The 15,089-nt window shown below is 44.0% G+C and overlaps 1 protein-coding gene across 1 annotated transcript in view; it reads right to left on the reverse strand.

Annotated features, from left to right (window-relative positions):
• LOC144668060 (proto-oncogene Wnt-3) overlaps positions 1 to 15,089 on the reverse strand; it is a 97,852-nt gene that overhangs the window by 35,398 nt on the left and 47,365 nt on the right. Inside the window, exon 3 of the mRNA XM_078529820.1 lies at positions 13,407 to 13,672. Within this exon, the coding sequence (XP_078385946.1) occupies positions 13,407 to 13,672 (266 nt within the window). The remainder of the gene's footprint in view (positions 1 to 13,406; positions 13,673 to 15,089) is intronic.

Below are 15,089 nucleotides of genomic sequence, written 5' to 3' on the forward strand. Positions count from 1 at the left end.
TTGACCAGAAAATGAACTGGACTGGTCACATAAATACTGTGGCTACAAGAGCAGGTCAGAGGCTAGGAATCCTGTGGCGAGTAACTCACCTCCTGACTCCCCAAAGACTCTTCAACATCTACAAGGCACAAGTCAGGAGTGTGATGGAATAATCCTCACTTGCCTGGATGAGTGCAGCTCCAACAACACTCAAGAAACTCGACACCATCCAGGATAAAGCCTGATTGACACCCCATCCACAAACATTCACTCCCTCCACCACCAATGAATAATGGCAGCAATGTGTACCATCTACAAGATGCACTGCAGGAACTCACCAAGTCTCCTTAGACAGCACCTTCTAAACCCACGACTGCTACCATCTAGAAGGACAAGGGCAGCAGGCACATGGGAACACCACCACCTGGAAGTTCCCTTCCAAGCCACCCATCATCTTGTCTTGGAACTATATCGCTGCTCCTTCACTGTTGCTGGACATCACATGGACTGCAGCAGTCCAAGAAGGCAAGCTCACCATCACCTTCTCAAGGGTAATTAGTGATGGACAATAAATGCTAGCTTAGCCAGCGATGCCCACATCCCATGAATGAATGAAAAACACTTCCCTTATAGATGGTGTTGGAGAAGATCATGTCCACAGTAGATCTGCTAGCACGGAAACCATATTGTGCTTCTGGGTATGCTCGGTTTGCAAGTAGATGGAGTCTTAAGTGACGCTAAAGAGTGAGTATCCCTGTAATTGTTACAATCTTCTCTGTCACCTTTGTTTTTGTGTAATGTGATGACTTTTGTGTCACACATGTGCTTTGAACGGATCTTACCTTCCGACAGAGAAGGAGGAGGTCATGAAGTTGTGACAGTAGATGGGTCTTGCAATGCTTGAACAGTTCGGCTGGAATCCCAGCCTTGCTGGGTGCCTTTCTGCTTGCTAAGCAGTCAATGGCCTTTTCCAGCTCAAAGTGATGTAGCAGCCACACTGGCATTCACACTCACACCCACAGATACACTCAAAGTAATACACACACTCAAACACACCCACACACTCAAAAGCACACTGACAGTCACAAACACATGCACACACAAACACACTAATGCCAACACTCACACTCAGACTCACACTTACAATTACAGTCACATTCATGCTTTATTAATTGGGGTCCCTGGATACTATGTAGGCGCAGGGAGCATGGCTGAGTTCCCCCCTCCCTAACCCTGGAGTACTGAGGCCAGTTGCAGTTCTGTGCTCACATGTTGTGATCACTTGACACAGACCAGAGACTGAATCTTCCTGACTTCTATGGATGCAAGTGACATTACTTTTACCACAGTTCCCTATGAAATTCAAAAAGGAATCAGAATCCCATACAATCTCATACCTTCACCTTCGGCCCTGGTGACTCCTCACTTGCTCAGACACTGAAGGGTTGTTGCAGTTAAGTGAGACACTCTTGAATTATTATCTCAGTCTGAACAGAAACACCACAATTGTGTAAACCTTGGTAAATGTAAGTGGCCCTTTGATTCCTGGTGTGCTTGCTAACTGGAGCTGCACCACCAGGAGTATTAAAACAAATAATCCCAGTTGCAATGGCATGAGGAAGTGAGAGAAACCATTCAGTCCATCGGAATTATTCCTTGGGGCCCACAACTCCTCCATCTAACATCCCACTCTTAGCTCATTGGCCTCGATTACTTTGCTTCAAAGAATTATTCCAAACATTCCTTGCTCTTTCAAAAGAAAGAAAGACTTACATTTAGATACAGCTTTTCACAACCACTGGACCTCTCAAAGCACTTTACAGCCAATGAAGTCCTTCATGAAATTTAGTCACTGTTGTAATATACAGCCCATGCCCGACCCGATCGGACATAAAATAGTGCACGGTGCTGTTGGGCGAGCGTCCCTACGTCATCACCCACTTGTGTCATATTTCAGTCGATGGGCATGCGCGAGAGTTGGCACTGCGCCCACTGACAATTAAGAGGCCCATTAAGGCCATTAATTTATTAATTAAGAGAGATTTTTCACTGCTCATCCAATGTTACGATTCAATGGTAAGTGAATCAGCCAGGCGGCCTTTGCATTTTTGAGGAAATCTCATCCACGGATGGGATGAGGTTTCCGACATTAATTTAAAAAAATAATTAAAATGATTTGAATAATTGTTATTTTGTAGATGTTCATGTGAATGAGTCCTAGGTGGGAACATTTTTTTCAGATTTTCCAAATCTTTATTTCCGATTTTAAAATTCTCCAGCTCCCTGCGCAGGCTTCAGCGCTTGCCCTCCTCCCACCCCCACCCCAGCAGCGCTGAGCCTTTCAGCACGCATTTCATGCAGACTGGCCGTTAATTGGCCATGCAGCATGAAATCGCGATCGGGGGGCCTATCGTGGGTGGCGGACCGTTTCCCAGGCGCTCCCGGGTCCGCCCACTGCCCTGAAAACCCTGCCCAGAGTAAACATGGCAGGTGATCTGTGCTCATCAAATGGCTACTAACAGCAATGTGATGATGATCAGATAATCTGTTTCTATTTGTGTGATGTTGATTGGTGGATAAACATTGCCAGATCACCGGGGATAACTCCCCTGCCCTTCTTCAAAATAGTACCTTGGGATATTTTACATCCACCCAAGCAGGCAGATGAGGCCTTTGTTTAACATCTCATCTGAAAGACATCACCTCTGAAAGTGCAGCACTCCCTCAGTACTGCTCTGGAATGTCAACTAGAGTATGCTCAAGCCCTGGTGTGGTGTTGAGCACAGAATCTTATGATCCAGAGGCGAGTGCGCTATCATCTGAGCCGAGGCTGACACAATAACTTAGTGCTTGTTTTTCTTGATGTTGGTTATAACCTTAAATGTAATTGATGTTCCCCAGCCCTCTTTGCCTGGTGCATTGTGAAGTAACAATCCCTGTCACATTATTTATGCCATGTAATTTTTCACTCCTGCTGGTCTTTCACACTATGAATAACCTGTAGAGTTACACCAACTGTGGGATTTTTATAAAAGTTAAAGCAGTGTAGATAACACCTTCATATTCCACAGGAGCTGTTATTTGGATAATCAATAACATTTCTCATGGTCATTGTTTAAGTCATAACTGTCAATTTGCTTTATCTGTGCTTTGATTCCAAATGTCGTGGTTAAATTGTACAGGGTAAGGGACCTATGACAGGTGCCCTGAGACACTGGGACAATAAATTCTGTAGCTCCTGACTCAAATGTATCTGTTACCAGCACATTAATGCTTTGTGTGGTGCCTGAAATAAATCCAGTAAAACCGGCCTCATGGGACTTATATATTACCAAGAGGGCACTGGGACAAGACGTTCAACAAACAAAAGAGGAAGACTAGCATTTATGTAGCGCCTTTCATGACCACAGAATGCCCCAAAGTGTTTTACAGCCAATTAAGTACTTTTGAAGTGTAGTGATCATTTTAATGTAGGAAGCGCAATAGCCAATTTGTACACAGCAAGATCCCACAAATAGCAATCAGGTAGTGACCAGATAATCTGTTTTAGTGATGTTGGTTGAAGGATAAATAATGGCCAGGACACTGGGGAAAACACCTCTGCTCTTCTTCAAAATAATGCCATGGGATCTTTTGTGCCCGCCTGAGAAAGCAAATAGTGTCTGATTTGATGTTTCATCCAAAAGGCAGCACCTCCAACTGTGCAGTACTCCCTCAATAGTGCACAAGAGGTTACGTGCTCGAGTTTCTGGAGTGGCACTTGAGCCCACAATCTTCTGAGTCAAAAGAAAGAATGCAAAATCTGAAGGACTGTGCGTCCCTGTCATTCAGGTATTGACCCACTAGGAATTGAAGTCTGCATATTGCATTGCCAATGGCAGCAGCCCTCAGGACCATTAAAAGCCAGCAACTCCTTCTATGGAATAGGCACCTTTAATCTAATAATATGATGCAGGGAACCTCTAAGATGAGGCATATGGAAAATGGATTCCAAACTAGGAAGAACGAGATTTGGAGATGGATTTCAAAGGAGGTCGGAAAGGTGGTGATGGATTTCACATGGGATTTCTAGACAACAGGACACAGGCAACAGAAGACTCTACCACCATTTATGAGTAGGTGCTGCAAAAAACAACCATGTGCATTTCTATCATGCCTTTGATGCTGCATTACCAAACAACATGACACTGAATCACATGGGATATTAGGATAGGTGACCAAAAGCTTGGCCAAAGTAGTAGGTTTTAAGGAGTGTCTTAAAGAAAGAAAGAGAGGGAAGAAAGGTGGAGAGGCATAATGAGGGAATTCCAGAGCTTAGAGGCTACTGAAGGCATAGCCACCTACGTAGGGCTGTTGGAAAATGCGGACACATGAAATGCCAGAATTAGAGGAATGCAGTTTTCTCAGAGAGATGGGTTTATGACACAATTAGAAATAGAGTCAATTTCATTTAAGGAGTGCTGTTAGTCACTGGAGTATTTTACAGACAGCAATTTGCCAGGGCGAAAAGAGAGTAGATTAGATCAGTTGAAGCAGGCCTGTTTGTATTCCTTCTCATAGCCTGACTTCTCAAAGTGACTTATATGGATTATGCTTCTGTTTTAGAAGAGTCCTGATTAAGAATGACTGACACATACCTGTAGGGTGCCTAATCATCAGTGCGTGCCAGAAAGACACACTGGCTTCACGCCACCTGTCTGTTTATACACAGCAAACACCTGGATGGGATGTTTTTCGTGCCAGAATAGCTAATGTCTCATTTACAGTGCCAAGCTTGTTCTGAAGTGTAATCTACTGTCTGACATTTCCACCACTAGAGTGTTACCACGGTAAATGGAGTCATTCCCTCTTTAACTATGCTGTCAAGCACTACACCATTTCTAGCCCCCTTTTCCTCCCTTTAGTCTCCAAATATGATGTTGCATCTCAGGCCTACGCCTACTTCTTCCAAATCTCCCTGGTTTTATCCTTTCAGTCTTAGTTTAATCTTTTTACAGCACTGAGGCTATGCTGAACATAGTCTTAAACACCATTCTTTGTGACTGTCTACATGGTGTACTATCCCCTCTTTGACATCCATAGTTAACAATGCCATTATTCTCCACTGGCCCACATGATAGAACTGCCTTTACATAGGCAGTTGCCCTAATACATCTGCCCGAAATCAGCAACTCCATGTCCCACTCATCATCGACAATATGCTTAGCTCTTTCCTCTCCTAATCTCCATATTACATCACCCACAGGAATGGCTTCAGCCTCCATATTATGGCACCCAACTCTAACTCACCATCTCCTCTGTTGACTGTATGACCACCTCCATGCTCTCGGACTGTCTCTTTAACATCAAGGAATGAATGAGTCCAACTTGGTCCAATGGAAGACCAGAACTCCCACCATAGACCCGCCTATCCACCCCAATCACCGAGGTACATAGTCAAAACTGACATACCTGTGCACACCCTGTGACAAGTCCCAACTGAGTGTCCCATACATTGATGGTCATGTTGGTGCGAGCAGAGGTTTTGCCCCAGTGCAAATTTATTAAGAGATATAGGTTGAAGGGGGTAATTGGGGTTGAGGTATAGATCAATCACGTTCTGAATTAAATGGTGGAACTGGCTTGAGGGGCTGAATGGCCTACTCTAGTTATTATGTTCCACAAGGCCATACAAGAACTCTCCATTCAGAATTGCCCTACATTTCCTTCTGATTCTGAATATCTGTCATTGTATAGTGTAAGGTCGTATACAACCCAGTGTGACACTAAGGAGTGCCAGCAAAACTGAGGTTAGTTGGTGACAAGGAATTCAAAAAGAAAACCTTGACATGGCATATAGAAAGATGACTGCAACTGGCAGAGGCCAATCATTGCAATCTTGGGATTTTCTTGCTGGAGTTCTTCAGGGACGTGTTCTTGACCCAATGTTTTCAGCTGCTTTGTCAATAACCTTCCCTCTATTAGATGTCAGAGCCTGTTAACTGTTAATTCCACATCCTCAGCACCTGATCATCCGATAATGAAGCAACCAAGCCTTACCTACAGCAAGACCTGGAAACATCCAAACATGGGCTGCTAAGTGGCAGGTAACATTCAATACAGGTAATGACCATCTCGGACAAGAGACTCTCGTGTTCAAAACTTTAAGGGTATCAGCATTGCCAAGTTTCCCACCATATATTGAAGGTCGGCTGTGAACAAAAGCTGAATGCAAACAACCACACAAAACAGTAGCTGGAGAGCTAGGACACAGGCTGGGTAAATCTGTGCTGAGGAATTCACCACCTGACCAATGCTCCCTGCAAAATATTGTGGTTATGTGCAGCCAGCTTTTGCAACACATGGTAGCTTTGGATGTTTTAGTGTGGTGTACAGGGCTGTGATAGTTAATAGGGGGAAAAAACCTGTATCTCTCAGGCATGCAGCTTAGTCTTAGCATTTCTTCTGACCTCTCAAAACCTCTCCACTATCTACAATGCTCCATTTAGAAGTGTTATAAACTCCTCAGGACTCCTCGGTATGGAAGCAGCCGCAGCAATATTAATGAAGCTTCAGCCCATTCAGGACAAAGAAGTTTGACTGTTGGCAGCCCTGTTGCTGGTCTCAATCCCCACCTTCTCCATCACCAGTGCACTACCACTGCAGTAGGTATGATCTACAGAATGCACTGCAGCAAAACATCAAAATTACTTTGATAGCATCTCTGGTCCCTACAACATCTGTCACTTAGAACAACAAGAACCATCACCTCCAAGTTATCCTCCAAGTCATATATCTTCCTGACTGATTACCATATATCTCACACACACCCATACACACATATACACACACACACACATATACACACACACACAGATACACACATATACACACACGCCCATACACACATATACACACACACACACATATGCACACACACACCCATACACACATACACACACACACACATACACACACACACCCATACACACATATACACACACACATATACACACACACACACACACCCATACACACACATACCCACACACACACACACACACACACACGCATATCATCTTTCCATCATCATTGCTGGTCAATATCCTGGAATTCTTCAGCTCAAGCCATTGTGAAAGCAATATACCCAAAGGACTGCAGCAGATCAAGGAGAAGGCCGACTATCAGTCACTCAGGCCAGTATATGTGGTTTTGTCAATGTCGCCCACATTCTGGGACCAAATGAAAGAAAATATCCAGTGCCAGATAGCACTGTTCACTTTGGGCGGGATTTACCTGCCACACAGACATGGCCTATGGAGGTGAGTGGGTGTTGGGGTAGTGGGAATTTGCAGAGCAATGCTTCAGGTCAGCCACTTGATGCATTCCCATTTCTGGGCAGATGGGTGAGCGATGGAAGCGGCTAACTACCCAGTCGTGACAGGCAGCCAATTCGTGGCAAGAAACTGGCTGGTTGGGATCAGATTGGGGATGCTGCCAGAATCCTACTGAAGAGGGATCAGCAAGGCTTCCTTCATTTATTCCCCCTTGCTCCCTGAAGGCAATTTTGCCACAGGGTCATAGCTACGGCTGCAGGCCATCCTGTGGAGCGGCTTCCTCTCCAAAATAGTGGCCTGGCAGCCGTGGCCACAAGCCATTTTAATAATTTCACACTTCTTCCGAAGGCTCCTGTATCTCGAGGGGCCCTTGGGTTCTCCTGCCCGCAGAAGCAGCAGCAGCCTCCTCTCCCAGGTGGAGGAGGCTGCCGGCAGGACATTGCTGTGGGCCCACCCATTAGGCCAACTGGGGTCCTGTTCCACCCACCACCCTTGATTGGCCGGTGGTCCCAGGGTCTTGACTGGCTGCCTTCGGTCAGATCACGCAGGCAGGTGGCTACGCGTCATCAGCGAGGTCGGGCTCGACTTCAGCAAATTCTCACAGGCAGTAGGATTTTGCCCATCTCTCAGTTTGCTAGCACTCCACACCCCCTGCTTTAAAATGATTAAAATGCAACTCATTTACGGCAGTATTTATTTGGCCCCTTTGCAGCATTCAAGTATACATTTTACATTGCAATACCGTCTAATTCCCAAACATTGAGATTACGCAAACCATCAAAGTGATGAATTCGTTTGACTTGTCACACCAGACTGTTTCCCAATTTATACCACAATTGCAGCTTGGAATGACCCTGCAGCAATAGCATGCAAATGATCTCCAATCCGTTTTGTACATTGTTCGGGGTGGTTGTGGCTTATACACAGAGATCAGCTACAGGTTGTGTTAATGTAAGTAAAGCACAGTCTCATCAGGCACTATTGTTTGGACGATTGGAGATAGGGGCAAAAGTAAAATACTGTGGATGCCGGAAGTTTTAAATAAAAACAAAAAACGCTGGAATACTCAGGAGGTCAGGAAGTATCTGTGGGGAGAAATAGAGTTAACATTTCAAATTGATGATCTTTTATCAGGATTGAAGAAAGATAGAAATGTAAGAGTTCTTAAGCAAGGAGATGGGGGAAGGGCAAGAAGAACAAAAGGGAAGGCCTGTGATTGGGTGAGGACAAGAGAGATTAAATAACTAAAGGTTTTACGATGCAAAAGGCAAAGAGAGTGATAATGGGTATAGTAAAGAAGCAAAGACAAGGCATGAATGGCTAAATAGCAGGCAAGTGAATACAACATGAAGGGATAAAGAAAGAAACAAGCCAGAAAAAAAACTCAAAAAACACATAGAATAAGATGAAGGCAGAGGTTATGATCTAAAGTTGTTGAACTCAATATTGAGTCCAGAAGGCTGTAGAGTGCCAAGGCAAAAGACGAGGTGCTCCTCCACGAGCTTGTGTTGAGCTTCATTGGAGAACTGTAGCAGACCGAGGACAGAATGGTGAGCATGGGAGCAAGGTGGAGAATTAAAATGACAAGTGACATGAAGCTCAGGGTTATGCTTGTGGACTTAGCAGAAGTCTATATTTGGTCTTCCCAATGTAGAGGAGACCACATCGGGAACAGTGAATACAGTGTACTAAACTGAAAGAAGTACAAGTAGATCATTGTTTCACTTGGAAGGAGTGTTTGGTGCCTTGTATAGTGAGAATGGAGCAGGTGAAAGGACAAGTGTTGCATCTCCTGCACTTGCATGGAAAGGTGCCGAAGGAGAGGGAGGGGGTGTTAGGGGTGACTGAGGAGTGGGGTAGAGTGTCGCGGAGGGAATGTTCCCTATGGAATGCTGAAAGGGGAGGGCAGGGGAACATGTGTTTGGTGGTTGCATCATCCTGGAGTTGGTGGAAATGGCAGAAGGTGATCCTTCAAATACGGAGGCTGGTGGGCTGGAAAGTGAGGACAAAGGGGAACCCTATTGTGGGTCTGGGAGGGAGAGGAAGGGGTGAGAGCAGAAATGCAGGAAACGGATTGAACACAGTGGAGGACCCTGTCAACCATGTTGGGTGGGAATCCTCGGTGGAGCAAAAGGAAAGACATTTTGGAAGTGCAGGTGTGGAAGGCTGCATTGTCGGAACAGATGCGACGGAGATGGAGAAACTGGGAGAATGGAATGGAGTCCTTACAGGAGGCAGGGTGTGAGGAAGTGTAGTTGAAATAGCTGTGGAAGTGGGTGGGTTTGTAGTGAACATTAGTAGACAGCCGATCTCCAGAAATTGAGACTGAGAAGTCGAGGAAGAGAAGGGAAGAGTCCGAGATGGACCAAAGAGATTGGAAACAAAGTCAATGAAATTTTCCAGTTCATGGTGAGAGCAGGAGGCTGCACAGATACAGTCATCAATGTACTGGAAAAAATAGGTGAGAGAGGCGGCCTGAGTAGGACTGGAATAATGAACGTTCCATATATTCCAGCAAAAGGCAGGCATAGCCAGAACTCATGCTGGTACCCATAGCAATACCTTTTATTTGAAGGAAGTAAATGGAAGTAAAGGAGTAGTTGATCAGAGTGAGAGCAAGTTCAGCCAGATGGAGGAGAATAGTAGTGGATGGGGATTGGTTGGGCCTTCATTTGAGAAAGAATTGGACAGCTCTGAGAGCATCCTATTGTGGGGTGGAGGTGTAGGTATGGAGGGGATGTCCATAGTAAAGAGGAGACAGTTAGAGCCAGGAATCTGGAAGCTGTTAAAGTGACGTAGGGAATCAGAAGAGCCACAGATATAGGTAGGAAGAGACTGTACAAGGAGAGGAAATTGGAGTCAAGATAGGACGAAATAAGTTCAGTGGAGCAGGAACAGACTGAAACAATGGGTTGACCAGGGCAGACTTATTTATGGATTTCTCTGCACAGATGCCACCTGAGCTGCAGAGTATTTCCAGCATTTTAAAAATTTTTATTGGACACTTTGCTCTGTGTATTTGGGAGATTGTTGTGTGCCTCTATGTTGCCTGATAGGAACATTGGAACAGGGTAGGCCATTCGGTCTGTCGAGCCTGCTCTGTCATTCAATTTGGTCATCTACCTCAACACCACTTTCCAGCGCTATCTCCATATCCGTTGATGTCATTAGTCTCCAGAAATCAATGGATTTCTGTCTTGAACATACTCAATGATTGAGCTTCCACTGCCCTCTGGGGTAGAGAATTCCAAAGATTGACCACCCTCTGAGTGAAGAAATTCCTCCTCATCTCATGTCTTAAATGGCCTATTCCTTATCCTGAGATTATGTCCGCTGTTTCTAGATTCACCAGCCAGTGGAAACATCTACATCCACCGTGTCACTCCCTGTAAGAATTTTGTAAAGTTTCAATGAGGTCACCCCTCATTCTTCAAAACTCAAGGTAATTTGGACCCAGTCTTCCCAATCTCTCCTCATATGACCATCCCACCATCGCAGGGATTAATCTGGTGAACCTCCGTTGCACTCCCTCTATGGTAAATATATCCTTCCTTAGATAAGGGGGCCAAAACTGCGCACAGCACTCCAGGTGTGGTCTCACTAAGGCTCTGTACAATAGCAGCAAGACATCTTTACTCCTGTACTGAAATCCCATTGCGTTGAAGGCCAACATACCATTTGCTTTCCTAATTGCATGCTGCATCTGCATGCTAGCTTTTTGAGATTCATGAACAAGGACACCCTTTGAACATCAACACTTCCCAATCTCTCACCATTATAGAAATACTCTGCCTTCTTGTTTTTTCTACCAAAGTGAATAACTTCACATTTATTCACATTACACTCTGTCTGTCGCGTTCTAGCCCATTCAGTTAGCCTTCCTGAACTCTCCTTGCATCCTTCTCACAACTTAAGTTCCCATCCAGCTTGGTGTCATCAGCAACTTTGGAAATATTACAATTGGTCCCCACATCCAGATCATTTTTATAGATTGTGAACAGCGGTGGACCTAGAATGGATCCTTGCAGTATCCCACTAGTAACAGCCTGGTGGTCTGTGTAATTAGGGAGTGCGAGGGCAATGGCAAGCCTTGGAACAACAAAATAAAATCACCAAAATTACCAGACCAATAAACCTTTTGTAAATCCTCACAGTATACCTGCTGGCTTCTCTAAACCTACATCCTCCTTGCCTCAGCAATTTTGGGCTGTCAATTCATACAGGTGAGAAGGTGGCTGGGGGACACTGAAGTGATATAGATGCAAAATAAGTTTACCAGGTCATTACTGCTTTATTTGAATGCACACGCCAATTTCAGGCTGAGTGCTTCAGCCATCTGTTGGAAATGACAGTGGGAACGGGGGCATAGGTGAGCAGGGATCTAACATAACTGATTCCTGTCGAAGTGTAGTTACGATGTGGAAAATCCAGACCATGGTGTCACTTTATAAGCCCCAAATCATCAGGGGCTTATTCATACATCCACATGTTTGTGGGCTTGGAAATGAATGTGTTTCTACTATAAAGTACAGCCATTGGAGGGAGACCACACATCTTTACTTGTAATGTGCAAACACTGTAGAAAACCAGAATACCTATCCATTCCCTCATGTTTGCTCCTCAATTTGGTAAGAAGCAAATTGTCCACCATTCCATGTGACGGTATTTGATTTTCTGTTTGATCCTTTCTGGGAAATCTCCACAGAAATGAGAGAAACTGCAATCAAATTGGCAGATAGGTGGCAATGTGGACAAGTGTAAGGTCATACACTTTGGTGCAAAGAGCATGGAGAGACAGTATGAAATAAAGGATACTATTCTAAAGGGTGTGCAGGAGCACCCCCTTTGTATACATAAATCATTAAACGTGGCAGGACATGTAGCGAGAGCTGTTTCTAAAGCATACAATATTCTAGGATTCATTAATAGGGGCATAGAGTACAAGAGTAGGAAGGTTAGGGTTGAACTTATAAAAGACACTGGTTAGACCTCAGCTGGAGTATTGTGTACAGTTCTGGACACCATACTATAGGAAGGATGTGAACGCATTGGAGACAGTGCAGAAGAGGTTTGTGAGAATGGTTCCAGGGATGAGACACTTCAGTTATGAGGAAAGTTTGGAGAAGTTGGGACTGTTTTCCTTGGAGAGGAGAAGGTCTAATAGGAGACTTGATAGAAGTTTTCGAAATCATGAGGGGTCTGGACAGAGCAGATAGGGAGAAACTGTTCCTGCTCGTAAATGGAGCGAGAACCAGAGGGCAACGTGTTTTGCTATAGAAGCAAATGCGAGGTGAGAAAAAACTTTTTCACACAGCGAGTAGTTAGGGTTTGGAATGCACTGCCTGGAAGTGTGGTGGAGGCAGGTTCGATTGAGGCATTCAAGAGGGCATTGGATGATTATTTAAATAAAAACAATGTGCAGGGTTACAGGGAAAAGTCAGGAAATTGACACAAAGTTAAAATGCTCAGAGAGCCAGTGCAGACATGATGGGCTGAATGGCCTCCTTCTGCACCGTAACAATTCTGTGATTCCGTAAATTTAAATGAATGATAACACTGCACAACTGTGACTGCACTGAAATAGTGGCTGCAGGATAATACACATCCACCTCACCTCTCTGCCACCCCCCTTCACTTCATCTAATGCAATCTCATCAGTCAAAAACATGAACTGTACGTACAGCTTGGCTCAGTTGGTGTAACTTTTGCTGCCAAGTCAGGCGTGTGTGCATTCAGTCCTTATTCCAAAACACAAATGCTTGATCTAGTCATCACCTCAGCGCAGTACTGAGGGAGCGCTGCATTGTTGGCCAACTGTCCTTCAGATGAAATCCTAAACTGAAACCTCAAAGTAAGCCTGAAGTCATTTAAAGACCTCATTCAAAGTGTCCCAGTGAATGTTCTTGTCCCACAGCATACAAAAAAACTTATTTGTACAAAATGGCTATCATTCTTTGTCAAAATATTCAAATTAAATTTCAATCCAAAATTTAAATTAAAAACTATGGCTTTTCGAGTTAACCTCATTCCAACCCTACTTAATCCAGTCAAAAACAAATTGTGCTGCCATTCATCCTACACGGTCCAGTTCAAAGCTATCTGACTCCTTACCGTCCGTCCAGCCTCATTGTTGTGCCGGTTCATAGCAGATCTGGCATCTGGCCTGTTCTCTCGCGCATCGGCAAACTCCCTGGACACCAGTACACCAAATTCAGCATCCTCACTGCAGCCCCCCCATTTCCAGCCTTCGCCTGGTGGGCCCTTGTGGTGCGAGTCACAGCCGCAGATAGTGTTGGAGCCCTCAGCGCAAGAACGTGTCACGGCAAACGCTACTCCAGCTGAGGCAATGGCATGGACAAAGGCGGATTCCCGGGTGGCTGGAAGACAAAAGACCGAAAGGAGACAGGAGATCAGGATGCGCATAGCTTTCAACACAACCACAGAGAAGAAGTCAATGGGGCATGTTTTTTAATATGCACTAACAACATGACTTAACTGTAAACCATTGTGAACATGTCTGTTGCCAATGTTTATGTTTCTTTCATGCTTTGAAATTTAATTTGTATATGTTATATTAAATAGCAGACGTGGTATTGTGGGTTAAAGAGAGTTGTGCTTCTTCTGAGAATCTATTGCTGAAATGATAATGAACCCTAAACAATGCTTCAATTTTGCTCCCATTTTTGTTCGGTTTTATTTTGTTTACAAGACCGAGGATTAGAAACAGTATTAGAAAACCGGCCTGGGGTGTGTCGCTAAACCCAACTGTGAGGGTATCAAATTAATTTACATCTTACAAATAGTTCTGAGTTAATTAATGTATTTATTGCTGCAAATCCATCGGCTCTTGTTCAAGGCAAAAATTTTAAACTGAGTGAAAAGAGATTTTTTTAAAAGTTTTTGATCTTCATCATAAATTTGCAATCGTGCCATTTTTCCAGGATAATTTTCCTATTTTTCCTCCTCTCACTTGTGTCCAGTCCCCATGCTTCATTCTTCATTTGTGAGTTATTTAAAGTGTGGGGGTGTCACAGTCAAACCTGATCCCGTGCTCAATTTTCAACAAGTGCTCCTAGATAATAATTAGGAGAGGGGTCTTTAACTTACTTTTTCCCAACTTACTCGGAGATATCAAGACCTGTAGCAAGGTAGCTGTTGCATATTTTTCTGAAATAATATATAGTGCTACTGAAATTTAGCAATTAGAAGAGGCACAATGGTGAGATTGCCCCCTTGAAAGGAGCACTTATGAAGTCAGTTCTCTTTAATAAAGGACGCTGAAGGTGAGAATCTCCAAATCAACATGACACTTATGCTGAGATGCCCTGTCCAAAGATGATGAGAGTCACTGTTAAAAGGTATGAATTTTCCTTATTGAAAGGAACATAGATGGTGACATTTCTATTGAGAGGTACTAATGGTGAGGTTCCTCTCATTAAGAGGGCCATAGATGTTGACATTATCTCTTTAAAATGAGTGATGTATTATGTAGAGTTATTACATATTTATTACATACAATTATTATTATGGTGTAATTTAAAAAGTCACTGATGGTGAGCCCCACCTCATTTAAAGGAGTACCAGCGGTAATAATTACACTTTCAACTGAGTCTCAGAAGTTTTCTGATAATCTTGAGTTCTCCTTTCATGACATCAACAAATCCCATCCATTGAGTTACACACTCGGCACTCCCTTCAAACCACCCATTATTAGTTTGCGAATTCCACTGGAGCCTTTTGGCAATGAGATCAAATTAGATGGAATTACATCTGATTTTTACATCAATTCATTCA

Source organism: Cetorhinus maximus, chromosome 25, assembly GCF_964194155.1.
Source record: "Cetorhinus maximus chromosome 25, sCetMax3.hap1.1, whole genome shotgun sequence".
Lineage (NCBI taxonomy): Eukaryota > Metazoa > Chordata > Chondrichthyes > Lamniformes > Cetorhinidae > Cetorhinus > Cetorhinus maximus.